This window comes from Cynocephalus volans, chromosome 7, assembly GCF_027409185.1.
Source record: "Cynocephalus volans isolate mCynVol1 chromosome 7, mCynVol1.pri, whole genome shotgun sequence".
NCBI lineage: Eukaryota > Metazoa > Chordata > Mammalia > Dermoptera > Cynocephalidae > Cynocephalus > Cynocephalus volans.
In genome coordinates, this window is record NC_084466.1 from 97466591 (window position 1) to 97487425 (window position 20835).

The 20835-nt window shown below is 47.4% G+C and overlaps 1 protein-coding gene across 4 annotated transcripts in view; it reads left to right on the forward strand.

The window, feature by feature from the left end:
* The window catches only part of PSAP (prosaposin), a 34348-nt gene that overhangs the window by 11844 nt on the left and 1669 nt on the right, over positions 1-20835 (forward strand). Inside the window, exons 2-13 of one of the 4 annotated variants that reach the window (XM_063102138.1) lie at positions 5901-6034; positions 7969-8043; positions 8644-8769; positions 10131-10334; positions 10740-10883; positions 12414-12470; positions 16821-16952; positions 18466-18561; positions 18911-19097; positions 19188-19345; positions 19715-19795; positions 20084-20191. In XM_063102138.1, the coding sequence (XP_062958208.1) occupies positions 5901-6034; positions 7969-8043; positions 8644-8769; positions 10131-10334; positions 10740-10883; positions 12414-12470; positions 16821-16952; positions 18466-18561; positions 18911-19097; positions 19188-19345; positions 19715-19795; positions 20084-20191 (1502 nt within the window). Of the gene's footprint in view, positions 1-5900; positions 6035-7968; positions 8044-8643; positions 8770-10130; positions 10335-10739; positions 10884-12413; positions 12471-16820; positions 16953-18465; positions 18562-18910; positions 19346-19714; positions 19796-20083; positions 20192-20835 lie in introns of all 4 variants that reach the window. The other 3 variants (XM_063102139.1, XM_063102136.1, XM_063102137.1) reach the window with 3 other exon arrangements.

Below are 20835 nucleotides of genomic sequence, written 5' to 3' on the forward strand. Positions count from 1 at the left end.
GGCAGAATTTTAGAAGGCCGAGGTCACATGACTAGAAGTGGTAGAACCAGGATCTGAACTCTTGACTCTCTGATTTCAAAGCCAGTCTCGTAGGGGAGTTGAGATCACGTGTACAAATTAAAATCCCAGAGAGATGATGGTAAGGGCATAATGGTTGGGATGTGCAGTGCTCTGGCAGTTGGGAGTGTTTATGTGTAGTTATATCACCTTGATTCTCACAGCAATCCACCGACATCAGTGGTTTCATCTTTATTTTGCAGATTAAAAAACAAGCTGAGAAGGACAGTGATTTGTCTAAGGTCATTGGGACAGGAAGTTGCAGAGCCTGACTTGGAGGCAGATGATATTTTCTTTTCACTATACCAGGTTTCACTGAAAACATCTAGATAGTGAGTAGATTGCCTTGCAAGTCTTATTCTAAGGCTTGGTTTCTTCTCATAAGAGTACCTAAATCACACATGGTTCCATTGAGCTCTTCTTCTCTTCCTGACTCTTTTTTTTGTTTTGTTTTTTGAATCTAGTGTCTTAGAGCTGCCATAAAGCCCATATCGGGTCCAGCTCCTGGCAGCCATTCTCAATACAGTAAAATTCCATTGCAGCCTATTTTTGATACATGTCTTTCTGGGCTCATGTGCCAGGCCCTTGGAATAAGTGTAGTAGCTAAGAAGTGTAATGCTTGATTTGCCCTGAGTGGTTTCATGTCTTTTAATGACAGACACATTTAATCAGAAATCTCCAGGGGGTCAGGCAAACACTCTAAGAACTTTCTTAGAGTTCAGCGTAGCAGCCACAGAGAAGGAAGTTGGTGTTTGGGGGCAGGTTGTGGGAGGTTAAGAAAAGAGATGAAAGCTTTGCTGGGAACTTACTTTGAGAAATAACTCACCAATAAGTGGTTTAGCATACTTTCATATATTGGTTATCTATAGTTACTGAAAATGTCATCTGCCTCATTATTATAAGCACGAAGACTTCTAGTCCAGCTCACCACTCAAGAGGAACCCCCTCCCACAGAACTCACGGGCTGGGAATTTTTTTCTGTTTGGTTGCTTCCACTGTTGGGGAGATCATCACTTAACGAGGCAACCCATTCCCTTTGTATACCCCTGTGGATATTAAATACTTTTCTTACCTGGAGCTGGTCTGCTTCCCTTAACCTCAACCCATTGCTCTGAGGTGTGTGGTCTGGAACCTCCCAGACAGCTCCACTCCCACGTGATAGGCAGAAGGTGTCCTTCAACTATTTGAAGATGACTGTGTATATCTCCAAAACATTCTTTTTTTTTTTTTTTTTTAAAGATGACCGGTAAGGGGATCTTAACCCTTGACTTGGTGTTGTCAGCACCACGCTCAGCCAGTGAGCGAAGCGGCCATCGCTATATAGGATCCAAACCTGCAGCCTTGGTGTTATCAGCACCACACTCTCCTGAGTGAGCCACGGGCCGGCCCTTCCAAAACATTCTTTGTCCGAGTTAGACATCTCTGGTCCTCGAAGGGACTCTGGCATGACATCCCATGCCCTCACCTCACTGTGCTCGCAGGCGCGTGTGCCGTCCACATGCTCGCACGCTTGCCTCTTGCTGCTTTCTTCTCTCTCAGCAGGACAGACTTCCCCTTGAACCCTGTCAGCTCCGTTTTCCTGTCTGTCTGGTTCTTCTGGAATCTTTCGGTTAGGCTCTGTCAGCCACCATTTCTTGCTTTGGATTAGCCTTCCAGTTAGCTGCCCCATCATTTGTACGTCCTGCCTCCTTTTCAGTTCTTCTGCCACCTCATGCCTGGGTAGTTAGGACACAGACGGGAGCCTGCTTGTCCTGTCCTCTTTCAGAACTCCCTAGAGGTTCCTGTAATATTGCCCACAGGGTGCACCCATCACTTCGGGGTGAGTATGGCGGACAAGGCCCTTCCCAGCGTGCGTGAGATCTGTCTGCCCGTGCAGCCTGCCTCCTGCCACTTCCCTGTGCTCTGCTCCTGAAAAGACAAAGGACAGGTTTTCCCCTTTGCCAAAGAGAAACTGCTCTTTTGGAACATTTTGGGATTCCCCTACCCCCTCTCCACTTAGTCTGTCTTTGATATCACCATCTCTCAGGTGCCATTTCCAATTTTGTCTTGAAGAAGGTTCCTTTAGTCTTCTGTTTCGGCTCCTGACACGCGGTTTCCCCTGTGTTTCTGCTGAATCATGTCACCATTACTGAGATGTCTGCCCTCTCATTTTGGGGGTCGAGAGAAAAGTGGCTGTTCACTTTGGTCTCCAGCCTGAGGGCACCGGGCTTGGCCTAGTTAGTGGAGGTGGTTAACCGTGCCTTCCTCTCAGTTGTTTCCCACTGGTGTGGAGGAAAACCACTCTTGCCACTAGAGCTTTGTAAGTCCACGGCTTGGGTCCCTGAGAACCTCCTGAAACGGCGTGAGAATTTTGTGTATAAATACATTTTCTGGGAAAGGGATTTATGTCTCTGAAAGGTTCTGACCCACTGTTTGATTCCCTCTCAGGAGTCCAGCTCTGGGAGTCAGCACCTGCACCTCAGCAGCAGGTCACCCACCGATGTCACCTGAGGCTTGGGTTTCAGCCTTGCACTACCCATCCTGAGGACATGCTGTCGCTTCTCTGTTAACATACGTCGGCGCGTCTTAGGAAACCAAATCTATTGCATACCACAGACCGTTTTTCTCATATGCACCCTTATAAATTTGGCTTTAAAGAAAATAAACAGTACTTCAGCCAAAAAAAAAAAAAAAAAAAAAATTTGGCTTTAGGTTGGAGGCAGGTGGGGATGTCTTGCTAAAAAGGAAATTTCTAGAAGCTGAGACTTAAGTTTTATTTCTCAGTGTTCATGGAATTTCTTTCAGGTTGGAACCCAATGACTTCATAGGCATACAGACTTCACCATGTATACCTTTTTACCTCTAGTTCAGAGGTAGAGGCTTGTCACCACTCAGTGGGTCACTGATTGACAGTGACCTTTAGGATCGGGAAGTGACAGTGGGTTTTGTTAGCTGGACCAAAGACAGATGAAAGGGGCTACCCAAGATTATTTTCAGTCCAGAATAGCCTGGCCAACAAAATACAAAAATCATTATGGAAAATGGTTACTGTTTCTAGTTCCTGTAACCTACAAAGTATTCTTGTTGCTTAGGCCTGTGATGGTGAGTTGTGTTCCTGGAAGCCTGATAAATTTTGGTCAGTTGTAGCCAGTTCCTGGCTGGATGGTTGGAGAAAATAGCTGGATCAGAGTTATACTTACTTAGTGACAGAGCATTTGTAAGAACAGAGAATGGTGGTCCCTTGCCCCTGCTTTTCATGGCAGATCTTCTGTCTTGGCTCTGGTCTGCTGACGTCTCAGTCCGTCCTCTTCTGGCTTCCCTGTGTATCACTGTGTGTTCCTTTGCTAGAGACTCATTTTGATAGTGCTGTGTTCATTACTTGGGCTCCTTCCTAATTTGGAGGTAGAACCAGGCAGTGTATCTTGGTGGGTGATTTTCAGGAGTCGTACGGTTCAGTGCCTGGGAGGGCATGATGGGAGCTTCTGGGTCATGGAGCTCCCATTCGTGCTGTCTCTGTGACCCCACGCTCCCCAGAGCCTTACCCATGACTCAAATTCTGCCTCCCCTCCGCCCTCTGCCCTGGGCCTCAACTGAGGCAGGCACCAGCCTAGCTTGGGTATGTTATAGGTTAATCAAACTTTGGTGAGCCGTCTGGTGAACTTAGTAATGTCTTGAATCTGGGACATGTTTTCGCACAGAAACCAGAGTCAAACCAATAGCTTTTTTTTTTTTTGTCGTTATTTCGTGACCGGCACTCAGCCAGTGAGTGCACCGGTCAGTCCTATATAGGATCCGAACCCGCGGCGGGAGCGTCACCGCGCTGCCAGCGCAGCACTCTTCCAAGTGCGCCATGGGCTCGGCCCAAACCAATAGCTTTTGGAGTGTGGCCAGTTCAGCTGAGACTGTGAACTGGTTGTATTTGTGGTTTTTCTCCCAAGAGGCAGGGAAAGCTATAACCTGGGTAGCAGATTAATAATTAATTCGCTGGTATCTGAAGGGACACAGGTGAACTGGCTTGAGCTTTTTGGGGACTCAGTCTTTGTGTGAGTAGCTTGTGGAAGTAATAATGTCAGCATTGCTTTCCTTTACCTCTCCTGGAGGAAGAACACTCAGCTGCCTTCGTGTGTACATATGCCAGTTGTGTGTTAACGTGCATATAGAATTCCTGTGCCCTCGTGTGGCTTACAAGGTGAAGCAACATACAGCATGACTACCAAGGTTCTAAATACATTTCTTGGGTGGCTGTGGGGTTTTCATCTTAGACTGGTCAAGTGTTCCTACTTATGACAGAGGTTGGTTCAACGCTACTGTGATGTCTGCTGGAGTTTGGCCCCCATGCCGTCATCTTCTAAGCGTAGTGTCATGTAATCTGTTGTTTCCCAGCTGGGTAGTTGGGTTAGGGGTGAGTCGTGAATCTGAGGGGTTTTGCCCCACTTCTTGGTTCTATAATGAAGGATATCGTAGGCCCATTTTAGGAGACATAGGCATTCTCAAGGCAGCTTATAAAATATTTTTTAAAAATTCTACACATACAATATAACATTGGGAATTTAAAAAGTAGTAATTCAGCTCACCATCCTGCTTTATTTATTCTTTTCTGATTTTTATACAGCTCCTGTATTATGTCATATTCTTCTGGAATTTTTTCTGTTTTTTCCTATTTTATATACATCATCTTTAAGTATATTTAACAGCTACATAATATTTTAGTAAAACATCATTAGTTTTTTTCCTTCTATTTTTGGCCATTCCGGCTACATCTCCTTGTCTTTAGTATCATAGATTATACTCAACAAATATATTTATGCATGTCATATTTTACCTCTTAAATTGCTGTATTTCCTTAATATTTTTCTAGAAGTGGATTTTACTTTTTGAAGAGGGATTTTTTTCAGTTTTTGAAACATGTTATTTTGAGAAGTATTCACCCAGTTACACTGCTGTCAGCCCTAGAAAGATGACCGGTAAGGGGATCTTAACCCTTGACTTGCTGTTGTCAGCACCACGCTCTCCCGAGTGAGCTAAATGACCATCCCTATATCGGGATCCGAACCTGTGGCCTTGGTGTTATCAGCACCACACTCTCCCAAGTGAGCCACAGGCCGGCCCTAAGAATGAATCTTTTACTACAAACTTGTCACTGTCCCGTGACAAGTTTATTTTTCTTTTGGCTAATTTAACTTTCAAAATAATGGCACCTTGCTTTAACCAGCATTTCTTTGGTCTCAGGTGATGCTGAACCTTTCGTCTGTTTTTTTCCTAATCCCATCGCTGCATGGGACTCTGTTACAGCACTAGGTGAAGTGCTGCACCCCTGGTTTTGAGTGAGCACGTGTTCACTCTGTGGAGTTAAGGTGGCGTATGCAGTCTTGTTTTCTGCTAGTGAGAAGTGCTGTTCTACTTGAACGACTTTGAATCATTGTTCTTTGTAATAAGTATACAAATCTTGGTGTTTTTGCGCAGATTTTAAAAAAACTTTTGTTCTACAGCTGTTATTTATTCTACAGAAGTTAAAATCTTTTCTATATTTAAATCTATCAGTCTTTTCTCCTATGATTCCTTTCATTACTTATGGAAACCTTTTAAGGTTGTAAAGATGGAAAGGCCTGATACTGCCTGATACTGTTTAAAAATAGTTGGAGAGGATAAAAATGCACCAGATAAATTTGTCCCTGCTAGCATCGTGACTTAGGCCAGCCCCGTGTCTTGCTGGGGACAGTTATGTGGCTGTGAGGTTTGTGTTGCAGGCAGCCGGGTGAGGGTCTAGTCTAGAGTGTCACAGGTCAGAGCCAGACCTTGACCCTGGGTGAACGAGCGAGGGTGCCTGGTGTGTCGGGACTTTCTCATATTGGTTTTCCTTTCAGCTGTCGCCAGCCCTGTCCTAGGCCTGAAAGAATGCACCCGAGGCTCGGCGGTGTGGTGCCAGAACGTGAAGACGGCAGCCAGCTGCGGGGCTGTGAAGCACTGCCTGCAGACCGTCTGGAACAAGCCGACTGTGGTGCGCACCCCGGCCGCCCTCTGGCCCCAGCCCTCCTTGAGGGTCGCTTTGCACTGTGCTCGGTCCCTTGATAGATATTGTCGTAACTCACTGCAGTATTGACAGAGCACTTTGTCTTGCCTGTTTTTGTTTGCCTCATTGTGACTGCGTGGGAGGCAGAACCTGTCACTGGGTGTACTATTTTAGTGCAGAGGAAATGGAAGCTCAGAGAGGTTAGGGTTCCATTTCCCTAAGGTCACCTGGTCTCTTGGTGGCAGAGGTAGGATGAGGTGCCTCATGCCCACTGCTGTGTGCACCCCACGCTGCCTTCCGGGCCTCTGTGGAGATCCTACTTCCCACTCCAGATAAGGGACCTGGAGGTTGCAGGACTAGGTGCACGGGACAGCTCCGTCCTCCACTCACTCCAAAGCGTATATGCTAAGCATTTTAGGTTCTTTCCCCCTGATTAGTATTTGGTTCTCCCCTCAGCCCTCTCAAACAGGCCAACCACTGATTGAGATCCTAGAGCTTCGTAGTTATTTAAAATATTATTTCCAACTATAGTCACTGGGAAAGAGACCACTGATTTTTCATCTGAATGGTGTTAAATATAGCATATTAATGTGGAGCTCTAGGAAATAGTCTAAGACAACAAGTCTTGTGTGTATTCTTCATGAGTCCCCAACCTCTTGGGAGACTGCACTGAGCCGATCGCACCAGCAGAAAGCGGAGCTGTTGCTCTGGGCTCACCATGGGATGTGCTGGCCGTCATGTGGTACAGGCCCCGTTTGAGTGGAGTTTGAGTCCTACAGCTCATCGGTGGCCACTAGCACTCCTTCAGTAAGAGGAGAAAATGAAATCAAATAACACTGCTCTTTTAGAAATAGTTTCTGAACTAATCACTGGAAAAGTGCCTTCTGTGGCCGGAACTACTTTCAGATTTGGTTTCTAATTTGTTTTTAGTTTTGTTTTTAATACTGCTTCCTCCTTATATGTTTGATCTGATGGTCTCTTGGATGCCTGGCTCCCTCTTGGTTTGGCCCTATGCATGGCATTAGCCTGACTAGGTCCAAAGGTTCAAATTGGTTTCTCTAAATGCATCTACATCCACAGGGGTCCCTTAATCTCACCCAGAAATGTTAGTTTCATCTCCAGTGGGTTGAAGGTGAATTGACACCAAGAAGGGAGCCTGTGTATTTCTCCCCAAGAGCTACAAGAACCAACTAGAATTTCCATGGCTCCTGGGCCGGGTGGCCCCAACACGCAGGCTTGTCAGAAGACTGGCTTGGGCGTGGTGATAGGGCCTTTGCCTGCACCCAGCACTGCCTGGGAGGTAGAAGGCAGGTGAAGTGCAGGCAACCCCTGCCCCACTCAGCTCTTAGGCTGTGACAGTGATACGGCTCTGCGGTTTCATCTTTCTTTTTTTTTTTTTTAAAAAAAGATGATTGTAAGGGGATCTTAACCTATGACTTGGTGTTGTCAGCACCACACTCTCCCAAGTGAGCTAACCAGCCATCCCTATATAGGGATCCAAACCCGTGGCCTTGGTGTTATCAGCACCACACTCTCCTAAGTGAGCCACGGCCCGGCCCGGCCCCTTGCAGTGTCATCTTTCTGAGCCTCGGTTTCCTCAGCTCACAGAGTTGTGAGCATTAACATGAAATTGACCTGTACCATGTGCCCTGAGTAGGGTGAAGAGGGGTAGAGGGTACAAGAAAAGGTCATCCATTCTGTAGGAACTCAGAGTCTGCTAGTAAGTCACACCTCATCCCTCCCGGTGGTGTTCCAGTGCTTCTCACATAGACTGGGGAACGAGGATGTGACAGTGGAATGTGGCCTTGACCGTATCACTGCTTAGACAGAATAAGAAGAAAGCCGTGTGGGTTTTCAGCTGGTGTGGGGTGTGAATTGTGTCCTACAAATACAGATCTCTCTTTCATGTTCTTTCCATTTAGAAATCCCTTCCCTGCGACATATGCAAAGACGTCATTACTGCTGCAGGTGACATGCTGAAAGACAATGCCACGGAGGTGAGCGGTCGTGAGTGGGGATGGTGTGTGAGCCGTGGCCACGTGCACACATTCCTTACACAAGCTGAGACTTGAAGGTCTACAGAAAAGTGGTCTAGGCCCAGAGGGTGGCAAATGGCTTCTGTGAAGGACCAAGTAGGAAATATTTTAGGCTTTGTACGCCACATACTGTGTCTGTCATTTATTCTCTCTTTAAAAAAACAAACAAAAAAAACACGCTTTAAAAATGTGAAAAAACATTCTTAGCTCTGGCCTACACAAAATAGGCTGAAAGGCCTAGTTTGCTGATCCCTGGACCAAGTATTAAATGTCCAGCTTTAATTAGGATTTTTATATCGCATGCCCTTAGCATCTAGTTCCATCTGGCTATCTCCTCAGCATTCCCTGTGCCTGTGGAACTGTGGGTCAAAGGATCTTCATTTTGAACTGTCTTGTTTGCTTTTGCCTGTCAATCTGATGGAGCCATGGGTCCTTTGCCCTGAGGGTGGGCTGTTTTCCAGGCTTGCTGTTTGGGGGAGTCATGCAGAGCTGCCTGCCTTCAGCCCGTTGGCAAGGAAGAAGGCCATCCTGATTCTGACCCCTGCCTGTGTCCTCTCATAGGAAGAGATCCTCGTTTACTTGGAGAGGACCTGTGACTGGCTTCCTAAACCAAACCTGTCTGCCTCGTGCAAGGAGGTGGTTGACTCCTATCTCCCAGTCATCATGGACATGATTAAAGGAGAGATGGTAAGAGGTGGAGGATGGGCTCTTTCTTCAAGGTACTTCTGGAGCCTGGGTGAGGTACCAGCTCAGAGTAGAGGGATTACAGTGCAAAGTCTGTTCATAGCTTTGGATTTCCTCAGCAGCTCTTCAGTACAGTCCTGGCATCCAGAATAGCTCCAGCACGCAAGGCCACTCTGCTGGTAACCACCTCCTGGGGTTGTGGAGGCTGCTGCAAATGGGGACTGGTGGAATTGCTAGGGGAATGTGGACTGGCATAACATTTATAAACACCAGTGGGATAACTCATGGCAGATCTTTAACTGACCCTTTGAGCAAGCAAATGCTTCCATTTCTATGACATTATTATTAAGGAAAAATTCAGAGAATGTACTTGTGGGTTCAACGACAAGGATGCTCACCTTTCATTCAGCAAGCATGTATCGTGCACAAATCACGTGCCAGAGGCTGGGTTTTCAGCAATGAACAAGAAGCTAGCTTTGTGGAAGTTGGAAAGGGCCTGAGAAAGAAGAGTAAAGTTTAAGAAGCTGAAGAGGGCCAGTGGTGCAGGATTGTCCTGGAACCAGGACCAAGGTTTTGGTGAGAAAGGCAGAGGTCGTGTCAGGCAAGGCCTTCTAGGCCATGTTCAAGGATTGCCAGTGCAGCAGGAAGTCCTCGGAGTGTTTCAAGGAGTGGAGTGACATGATCCTAGGTATGTTTTTCAAAGGGTTTGTCTAGGTCCTATTGATGGGGAGCCACAAGAGGGGAAGCTGGCAGGACACCCAGGAGGTTGTCACATTGTGAGTGAGGTGTGGTAGGGACAGTGGAGGTGGACAGGTGCAAATGCTGTTTGGGAGGATAAATGGATTGGACTTGCTCATGGAGGGGAGGTGGGAGGTACAGGAGAGGGAAGGGTTTAGGGATGTTTTCCAGGTTTCTGGGAAGATGGTGGTGGAGTCATTTGCTAAAATGGGTTGGAGGGGGAGCAGATAGAGCAGGGAGAATCGGGGGTTCATTCGAGATGTCTGTGAGGTGACCATGTGTTTGTAAGTCAGGGTAAGAGAAAAATTTGGGAGCTGTCAGTGTGTGGCAGGTGAATCCCCCAGTGGACTGCATTAGCTCCTTGGGGGAAGTGGCTCAGAATTGCTGACCAGCTGCTCATATTCCATCAAAGAGCAGGTGGGGAACAGAGAACATTTCAGAAGCTTCCAGGCTGCTGTGCTACATGGATTGTAATTTTGTTGTTGTTTCAGGTATGCTGAGCGGTTTGAACTTGGACAACAAAGTTTTATGTTTGTTTCTAAGGGCTTTAAGGAGAGGGACTAATTCAGTGGCCTGTACTGTTTTCTCCTCTGGGGAGAGGCTTTTCAGCTGCGCTTCTTTCCCAGCAGAGCCATCCCGGGGAGGTGTGCTCCGCGCTCAGCCTCTGCGAGTCTCTTCAGAAGCACCTGGCAGAGCTGAATCACCAGAAGCAGCTCGAGTCCAATAAGATCCCAGAGCTGGACATGACCGAGGTGGTGGCTCCCTTCATGGCTAACATCCCGCTCCTCCTTTACCCTCAGGACGGCCCCCGCAGCAAGCCCCAGCCTCAGGTAAGGCAGAAGGCCCAGCCACTGAGGACCCTGATTTTGGTGGCATGGGAGATGAGATATGGAAGGGCAGTGTGTGTGCGTGATTCGTAAACTGGGGGCTTATCCCTTTATTTAGCTCTGCAGTTACATGAGCCAACAACCTCCAAGTGGTTGTACCATAGCATTTCCAAAGAATGGGGTTATTTAAAATTTGCAAAGACACCCCTTCCCCTCTATACTGTACTGTTACTATAATGACCACCCAATTGGTTTTGAACCTTTCAGTAATTTTTGAGCCTATAAAACACATTGGGAACTGTTTAGTAAGCCCACACTGCTGTGGTCATGAGTACATAAGGACATTTTTCCAGGAATTTGAGTCCTCTGAGTTGGAGTGCTGCTGTCCTGACTGTTCCTTCTCTGTAGGCTGGTGGGGACGTTTGCCAGGATTGCATTCAGATGGTGACTGACATCCAGAGTGCTGTCAGGACCAACTCCACTTTTGTCGACTCCTTGGTGGAACATGCCAAGGAGCAATGTGACCGCCTGGGGCCTGGCATAGCCGACATGGTGAGTATCTTCTCCTGTATTGGATGGTGTTCCGGGAGCCTGGAGTGGGGGAACCAAGAAAGGGTAACCTGTTACCTCCTGTGGTACCATCTTAAGTTCCAACCTGATGGCTTTGAGGAAGAGGTTGTTCAAACAACACCCTTTTCCTTTTTCCCAGAAAGCCGCTGGAATAGGTAGTGAGGACTTAAATGTACTTTAGTTAATTGAATCTGGATATGTAACAAAACTCTCGGGACAAAATAGTGGAAGGAAACCACTTTTGTGAGGATTTTTTCCCGCAGTCCCCATATGTATTAGAAACACATTGGAACCACTTATAACCCTGTTTTTATTTTTTGAATTTTATTTATTTTATTTTTTTGGTGACTGGCTAGTACGAGATCCAAACTATTGACGTTGGTGTCATAACACCACTCTGCAACCAACTGAGCTAACTGGCTAGCCCCTATAACCCTGTTTTCAAAAGCTTGGCTATTGTGTATGAGGCTTCCCGCAGCAAGCAGGGTCATTGTCTGTGGGAAGCTGCGTAAGCTGGCTTGCAGGAGACTCACCTGGAAGCCTCCCCTAGTCCTGTGGGCTCAGAAACTCATTTTGTTAGCCTTTTAGGTGGTTTCTTATTCCAATATTATTAACCGCACTCAGGAGATTGATGTGAATGACCAAAATGCCAGTTTAGTACCCAACAACTGAAAAACCTGCTAGACTGGCATGTGTGGAAGCAGGCTGTAATACTTCTGGTCTCTGGGATCTAGAACAGCCTTTCTCAGAGGGGATCACTGGCTCTGGGAGCCAGGGGTTTCACTCTGTTAACTCACTGTTTTTAGGAATGTCAATCAGGTTAACATTCATTTTATCTTGAAAGCCTGGGAAGCTTGTAGCCTCATTGAAGTATCTTTGTATATTGCTATTTTATGTGGTTTTCCAATTAAACCGTTTCTGAAGGCTGTCATATCACCCTTGGTTTTCTCACTGTAGAAGCACACCTGTTATGACACGCGCTATTCTATGAGGGTCTACTGGAAATACTGAGATTTATATGAAAATAGATAGTTGAAAATCATTATAATTTGACTCTACTGAATTTAGTTAAACTATATCATCCTGTCTGAGAATGTGTAGTGGATTTAAAAGTGATCTCGGATACCTAAGCAGTGTATCTTGTGGCGACATTTTCTCTGAATTGCTACTGAGTAGTTGCTGTATGACCTTGGGGCAATTTGGGGCCATGAAATAAAGGAGATGGGAGGGTAGAATCTCTAAGGTCTCTTGGTAAACATTTTCATGTACATATGCAGTAAGTTATAGAATAACCAAATTGTCATTTTTATTTACAAATGCAGTATGTTATAGAATAACCAAATTGTCATTTTTATCTTATTAGAACTTGCCCGGAGTAGACATTTCAAAGTCGTACTCTAGGAAAAACTTGCTTGATAGTCACCAGTTGACCCTGTTGGAAATGCTGGTTTGTTTGTTTTTTGATGCATTGTTGCAGTAATTGGTTTAACTGATTGGTTTCTCTCTTCCCAGTGCAAGAACTACATCAACCAGTATTCTGAAATTGCTGTCCAAATGGTGATGCATATGGTAGGTGGTGGGGAAGCCCCCTGTTAGCCTTTGTCTTTGCTTCAAATTTTGTGATTTCTTTCTTTTTTTTTTTTTTAAAGATGACTGGTAAGGGGGTCTTAACCCTTGACTTGGTGTTGTCAGCACCACACTCTCCCAAGTGAGCTAACCGGCCATCCCTATATGGGATCCGAACTTGTGGCCTTGGTGTTGTCAGCACCACACTCTCCCGAGTGAGCCATGGGCCGGCCCCAAAATGTTGTGATTTCTAGGAATTTAGTTACCCTTTTTCACCACAGAGTACTGAAAAATGAATCCTCTTTGACCAGCAGACTCCTGCAGCTTCAGTATCTCCCCCTTGCCAGGGGAAAGGCTGAAGCAACTTGATTCCCAGGACTGCCCTTGTGGCTTCCTGGTGATTTGTCTGCCTGTGCATGTGCGAGCTGGCCGCCAGATTTCTAGACGTGGCTTAACCCTGGGATCCATAGAAATAGTCTGCTCTGTAACTAAGCCCCACCTGAGAACTGCTGCGTTGAGGCCTTGGTTTGAGGGAGCTTGTGGGGGAACCCTGCCTCCTAGAGTTGGTCCTATGCACTGCAGCAGTGTCAGCTACTGCTGGAACCCATAACTCCTACAATGGCTTCTGGTGCATCCAGGTGGAAGGGACATTCCTTCAGTAGATGTAGAAAACATTCATCATAGGAGACGAGCTAGCCAGCCCCATGTGGAAGACTTTCGTACAGAGCATTGGGAACTGGCACTGGCCTCCATAGATCTAATTGGCAGGGCCAGAGAGAGTGTGTCTGTGTGTGGGCAAGGGGCTTCCAAATTTTCCTCTTTGTCACGCTCACTTTCTCACTACATTGAGATTGGCGTACAGTTCTTTAGTTTATTCTCTAATCCAGGGGTCAGTAGATTATGGCCCACCACTTGTTTTGTAAATAAAGGGGTTTTTTCCCGCCCATTTTATGCTACAGCAGTACAGTTGAGTGGTCACAATTGAGACTTTATGGCCCGCAAAGCCCCAAAGATTGACTCTATAGGTAAACCATCCAGGCAAAATATTTTTTCTCATTATAAAAGTTATACTGTGTAGAAGTTTTTTGAGAATATGGATAATATGTCCCACATGGAAAATCATTTGGGATTTTAAAAAACATCAATGGGGACCATATTGTATATACTACTTTGTACTTCATATTTTTTTTTGCCGACTACTATATTGATTGTTAAATATTCTTATACAAATCATTTCTAAGTAGCTGCTTCATAATCTACTGTGTAGACAAAACATAATCTATGTAACCAGTGCCCTATGGCTGGATGTTTAGGCTGTTTTCAGGTTTGCCCTTGGGATGATGGACATCCTTATAGCCAAATATATATATATATTTATTTATCTGTGCACCTCCCTCTTTTTTCCCTTAGTGTAGATAACTCAAGCTGGAATCCCAGGATCAAAGCGCAAGGCTTTTGATCAGTTGTCAAATTGGCCTTCCAGGCTGGTATTTGGCCACCTGGGGCAGATTGCCATGAGGCCTGGATGGTACAGAACGTGGTTCAGAGTCCCTGACCTCTCGACGTGCATTTATAACACGCACCCCTTATCTGGGCATCCCTAAATCTTATTCCACTGTGCTGCTCATCCCTAATCTGTGGGAAAGGCCTGTGGCCTGGTGGGCTGAGACTCCTGAGGATGGAGACTGTATTAGTCAGGGTTCTCCAGAGAGACAGAATCAATAGGACATGTTATAATTATATGAGAGGGATTTATTAGGGGAATTAGCTCACATGACCATGAAGAAAAGTCCCACGATAGGCCGTCTATGAACTGGATGCCGGTAGCGTGGCTCAGTCCAAGTCCAAAGGCCTCAAAACTAAGGAAGCTGATGGTGTCCTTGGTGTAAGTTCTGGAACCCAAAAGCTGAAGAGTCTCAAGCTCTCATGTCCACGGACAGGAGAGAAGAGTGTATCCAGCTCCAGCGGATCAAGAGAGAGAGCTTCACCACTTTCCTCTGTCTTTTGTTCTCTCCAGACCCCCAGTGGATTAGATGGTTCCCACCCACACTGAGGGTGGGTCTTTCATACCCAGGCGACTCAGACTCTCACACTAATCTCTGCTGGAAACACCCACACGGACACACCTAAAAAGATAGCTTTACCAGGTTTCTCAGCATTCCTTCGTCTAACCAAGCTGACACCTAGCATTAACCTTCACAGAGACCCTTCATAAAGTAGTGTTTCCTGGGGACCTTGCTGCACAGTGTTCTGAGCATGATTTAGTGTGTCAGATATGGGGACAGTGCACATATTAGCTGGACAGACCTCAAGTGGTCTATCCCTAAGGGCCACAGTAGCTTCCAGGGCCCCCTTGTCCACGAAATAATAGGAACAAGGTAGGTTGCTGATGTCTGACTGCAAGAGCGTCTCCCCTAAACTTTTTGTGACATCCTTACATCTGGTTAACTGCTTGATTGTTATTTTATTTTTTTCTTAACTGTTGTATCCTTTCCTTTCTCTTATTTTCATCTTCAACTTCCTGTTTTTTTGTTCAACAGCAGGATCAGGTATGTGTTGGGGAATTTGCTTGTAGTAGTGGGCTGCTGCTTCTCCTAGATATTATGCTTTTTTTTTAATGGCATGAATCAGCTCTGACAGATACAAGGACTGGCTTTGAAAGGCAGGATCCCTCTCTGTTAATAGGCTGGGAGAGCTTCTGCATCTTTCCCCCGGGATTTAGCACTTGAGGTGTTGGGAGTTTCATCTCCCCTTCAGGGGGCTGGAAAATGAAGCCAGTAGAGCCTTGCGCTCTAGTCAGAATCAGCACACGGCACGCACACATGCTGGCCACCCGTGTGACGATGGGACCATGGTGGCCCCGTAGGTGCCTCACCTTCCTTCCATGTAGGCCAGACTTCTGGTAGGACACCTTGTGTCTGTCACAACGCAAGTGGGCATTGCACGTCTTTAGTGCTGTTTTTCGTAACCCCAGAAATGCTTCTGCTGTATGAGCAAATCATTTGCAAACAGCCAGCATGCTGTTCCCTGGCTGTTGAATCCAGAGAGTTGGAAACGGTCTCTTGATTGTAGCTTCTGCCCCTCTGGGTGATGGGGTCCTTTGGGATCTGGAGCCACAGGAGATGGCATGCTGTGGGAACCGAAGCCCCAGTCCATGCTTGCTCTGAGCCAGTGCCCTTTGGGGGCTGTTCTGAACATTGCCCCCTTCTGAGCATTGGCATCTATCTCTAGGATTATAATTACAGATTTTCCGAAGGTTTTTTGAAGTCTAATGGGAGAGGACTTTAGTTGAAATTCCTGACTTTTCACCCAGGCCTCCTCAAGGAGTTAGAACAAAGCTGATCCTGAACAAAAGCAGCCACATACCTCCTGAATCTTGGCGTCTTTTTTTCTAAAAAGCTTGCTGTATCTTCAGCTTTGTTCTGATTTTTTCTCCTCCATTCTTAAGGTGTGCCAAAGTCAGGGTATTTGGGATATATTTTTAAGATTCTCCCAACTTTATTTAATTCTAGAGCCTTCTGGATATTAAAACGAGGTGAACCATAGTCATGGTCTAGCCCTCTTTTCTTCACAGGTCCCGTATTAGCAATCTGTTCCCACTGCTTCAAGGTTTGGTGCTGGGGGTCGGATGCCATCAGGCCCAGAGCTAGTTGCTGGTTGCATTTGATTTACACAGCATACAGAGTGTGTATACTTGTCTCGCTCTTGGCCATGATAGTGTAATGGTCAAGATGTCCAAACTGTCTCGTTCTCTGTGGTTTGGTGTCTAGATGGTGAAAGGGGATCAATCTGGAGGGTTTTCATGTGTATTGTGTGTAGTTGTGAACGTAGAATGTGGTTTTTAAAAAAGCCAAAATTTCCCCTTAATGCATCATTTTAAATGGTCCTGCCACTGAAAGATTTGGTCTGGTTTCCTAACACATTTGGCTTTCTGTTAGTTTATGGGCATGGTAGCTCCCTCTCTTGAAGGAACATACAGCTTACTTCCTACTGAGAGAGGGCTGGAAAATGCATTCTGAACAGACCAGGAGTCCTTGGAGGTATGGAAGGTGCTGGGGAGTCTTCCTTCCTTAGGGTGGCCCTGGTTGGAGCAGCAGGGACAGTGGCCCTGTTGCATGCCCCTTCAGAGCTTTGCATGGCCTCTTGCCCAGACGTAACTGGTACACAGGCTCTGCTTCTGGACATGAACCTTTTAAATTGAATCTGCAGTCTCTACCCATCTTGGGGGGGAGTCAGCCTTGACACTGGGGCCAGGGTGGTCCCCAGTGCCTTGATCTTTGTGTACAGAGAGTGAGACTGAGGGGGTGGTGGGCCTAGGCCTGTGTCTGACTGGTGGTTCTGTGCTCTCTCCAGCAACCCAAGGAGATTTGTGCGCTGGTGGGGTTCTGTGATGAGGCGAAGGAAATGCCTATGCAGACTCTGATCCCTGCCAAAGTGGCCACCGAGAACATCATCCCTGCCCTGGAACTGGTGGAGCCCATTAAGGTATCGTGTCATCGTGTATCCGCTGGGGCTGCATGACACCCCACCACACTCTGTGAGCCACATACTTTTTTTGGTGCCCTGCCTGGCATCAGAAGCTTTTGTGTTTGAGACCTCTAGTTTACACTCTCCTCCATACTGATGCAGCCCCTCGCCCTGAGTTCTTTCAGAAACACAATATTTCCTTCATTATAAACCTTGGTGTTTCATGGGGTCAAATCTACGTTTTTCTGTGTATGCCATTCAAGGTGAGTTTTCAGTTCCTGGCTTCAGCTTAACCTTTTCACATGTACTTTCTGAGTCCTTCTCATACTGTAGCCATAGCACAAACTTGACACTCCCAGAACGCCCCCAGAGCTTATGGGGAAGCCTCCCTGGGCCTGCCGCCTGCATGTGTGCGTGCAGGTGTACATTTTGTTTCCCTCGCTTGGTAGAGATCCTGCTACTTCATTCCATGATAAATTTGTATTCAGCACTTCTTATGGGCCAGTGTTGCAGGGGTTATGGCGAACACATGACATCCTTGTGCTCATGGGGCTTGCATCCTAGTTCTTCAGGGCCAGGCCACATGACACCCTCACATGTGCCTCATGTGCACACTTCTTGTTCCAGAACATCCTGTGGCTCTTGACCACTGGCCATCTCGTCTCTTTCTGCTGTCTTTTCTCTGCATGTGCAGAGTGTATGGCCCACAGGAATGGTTGAGGGGTCAGATGGAGTCAGGGAAAGGCTGCTTCCTGCTTCTGCTTTCCACAAGACACTCCTCGGCCCCAGCCACCCACCCTGCTAAAAACGAACGAGAGTTACAGTTTGCACTCTAATCACATGTGACCACTTAAATGAAATTAAGCAAAACTAAAAATTCAGTTCCTTTTTTACACCAGCTATGTTTCAAGTGCTCAGTGGACATGAACATAGCTAATGCCTACTGTATCGGACAGCAGAGATAGAGAATGTTTCCACTCTCACAGGAAGTTCTACTGAACAGTGTTGCTTGATTAAAGGTAGCTTCTAGAAAAGCCATCTCAGGTGCTAATGAGACTTGGGAAACTCAAGAGCAGACCTGAAATGTGTTCAAAACTCTTGTTGTCTAAATAGTAGGCAGACAGTGAACCCTTCACTCTGTTCTGTTCCCCCATCCACCACCCAAATGAACACTGAATGACAAGATGATCGTAACTGAACACACCGTGTGGACAGCCCTTTGGGGTAGGGGAAGGGGGCTGTTTCCATCTCCTCAAGTATGGATTCCTGTTTCTTTTTCTTTGTAGGGAGTGGTGGGGAGGTGCCTTTGGTAGAGGATTGGGGAAATGGATGGGTCCCCCACCATGAAAAAAACAGTAGGGAATTGAACTTAGACCTTGGGAAGAAGCCACACGTCATTTGAATTCAGTAGGCAATGGCCCTTGGTGTGACCCTAGCCCACCCTTGTCTCTGCATTCCTCCCCTTCAGGGGAGCAGGACCAAGGAGTATGAGTCCCAGCATTAAAGTGTTCTCCTCCTGCACTTTCAACAGAAAGACCTGGTCCAGGCCAAGGCCGACGTTTACTGCGAGGTGTGTGAATACGTGGTGAAGGAGGTGGTCAAGCTGATTGACAGCAACAGGACTGAGGTATGCCGCCCTCGTAGCAGAAAGAGGCCTTCTGTCCCCCAAGCCAGAGTGTCCCAGTGGGAGAATCCAAAGGAAGAGGGGGGTTTAACACCAGCCCAGGAATGTGTATAGCCGTGTCTTCATCTTGTCAAAGGCAGTTCCCACTAGGGGATCCCTCTGGGCTGGGGCTGGGGTGGCCGCCTTTCCCCACTGTGTATGTAGCTCTGGTCTTTGTAGCTTTGTAATCCTTTGGGAGAGGACACAGCACCTCACCAGTGGCCAGTTTCTTGGTCATGTTAGTATTTTCAGAATCTCTCCCACCCCTGCCCAGCCTCCTGTCTTCTCACGTGACCCTCTCATCTTGTTGCAGGAAGAGATAATCCATGCTTTGGATAAAGTGTGCTCAAAATTGCCTGCGTCCTTGTCGGAAGAGTGCCAAGAGGTAGTGGACACATACGGCAGTTCTATCCTGTCGATCCTGCTGCAGGAGGCGAGCCCTGAGCTGGTGTGCACCATGCTCCACCTCTGCTCCAGCCAGGGGCTGCCTGCACTGACTGGTGAGCCCAGGGCCTGGTTGGGGAGAGCATGGCGCCCCTCATGGATTGGGGAGGGCCTGCCAGTGCTGATCCCTGTGCCCTCTTATGTAGCTCACGTGACTCAGCTGCAGGATGGTGGCTTTTGTGAGGTGTGCAAGAAGCTGGTTGGCTATTTGGACCACAACCTGGAGAAAAACAGTACCAAGCAGGAGATCCTGGCTGCCCTTGAGAAGGGCTGCAGCTTCCTGCCCGAACCTTACCAGAAGCAGGTATGTCCTGGGCTGTTCCAGGCCACAGTGTCAGAGCCTGTCTGAGGCATGCAGAGGCTGGGGCAGCTCCCTGATTGTACTCCCTATTGAAGTTTGGGGAGAAAACCAGCTGTGTCTGCCTCCAGGCATGGAGTCTGGTGAGATTTTACTTAGAGATGCTTGGTTGGCTCAAGTGGAGCCACTGGGGGGAAAAAACCTGAGCTCAAGGCCAAACTAGTTGGGGTATCTGGGGAAGGAGGCCCCAGGGTTCACTGGGCTGGGAATGCCAGGGATTATTGGAGAAGAGCTTGTCAGTGCCTGTCCAGGCCTTTTGTGCACCTACTCTGGACACACCCAGACCTGGTCCTGTGTCCCTGTTTCACTTGACAGTGTGATCAGTTTGTGGCCGAGTATGAGCCCGCGCTGATAGAAATCCTAGTGGAGGTGATGGAGCCTTCCTTCGTGTGCTTGGTAAGCTTCGCTGGGCAGCTATACCCTGGGAGGGCCGTGTAGACCTGGAAGGGTCTCCCTGAGACTTTTGGCTGTGGGGTGGAGTCTCTAGGGGTGGGAAGTGGGAGAGGCACAAAGGTGGAGAGCCAGCCTCTTGGTCCCATTGCTCTGCTCAGCAATCCTGATGTTCTTTTGAAAGAGCAGGTCAGAGCTCCGATTCCACCTGCTTCTGATAATCTTAGTTTTGAAAGGGAAGAATTGGCTAGCTCTACTTCTTCCTCCTCTTTTTGTCCTTTTTTCACTATATAGAAAATTGGAGCCTGCCCGTCAGCCCATAAGCCTCTTTTGGGAACTGAGAAGTGTGTCTGGGGCCCAAGTTATTGGTGCCAGAACACGGAGACAGCAGCCCAGTGTAACGTGAGTAGCTCAGCAGACGCTCCCCAAGCCCGCCTTGCCCCCAGGGAGATGCCTGCTACAGTAGGAACCTCAGTGATCAGCCGTCTACCCTGGTGTTCTGTAGGTGAAAAAACTGAGGCCCAGAGAGGCAATTAGGCTGCTCATGACTGCCCAGAAAAGGCAAGGCTGACTTCACCCTTGTCTTAAGAGAGTTAGGGGTGGGGTGGACATTCCTTAGTGTTTTTTGCTTCTGCTTTCTTGTTTTTGTGTTCAGTTCCCTTGTGACAGTGTCAGATTTGCACGAAGTCACTGCAGGGATTGCACAAGGCCTGTGGGACTCATTGCTGAGACCCTTGCACAAGTCCTTTTGTCCCTCCCTGGGGGCACCTTTGCCCAGGCTGGAACCTGGCCCGAATCTTCACTCAAGGACAAGCAGAGTGCTTTTTCAAAGGCCCGGAGAGTTGCCCCCTGCCCAGCAGCCCCAGCGTGCCATGGCACTCTGGGCAGCCACCATTTGGGCGACCTATGCTGCTTTCCTGGATGGGGATGTTTGGCCGGGTCCCTGTTACTTAATGTTCCTTTGTGCAACATTTCCTTCCTTTCTGGGGTTGTGACCATGTCAAGGGAGGTTGTGTCATCCTGGGCCACTGCAGGGAGGGGCAGAG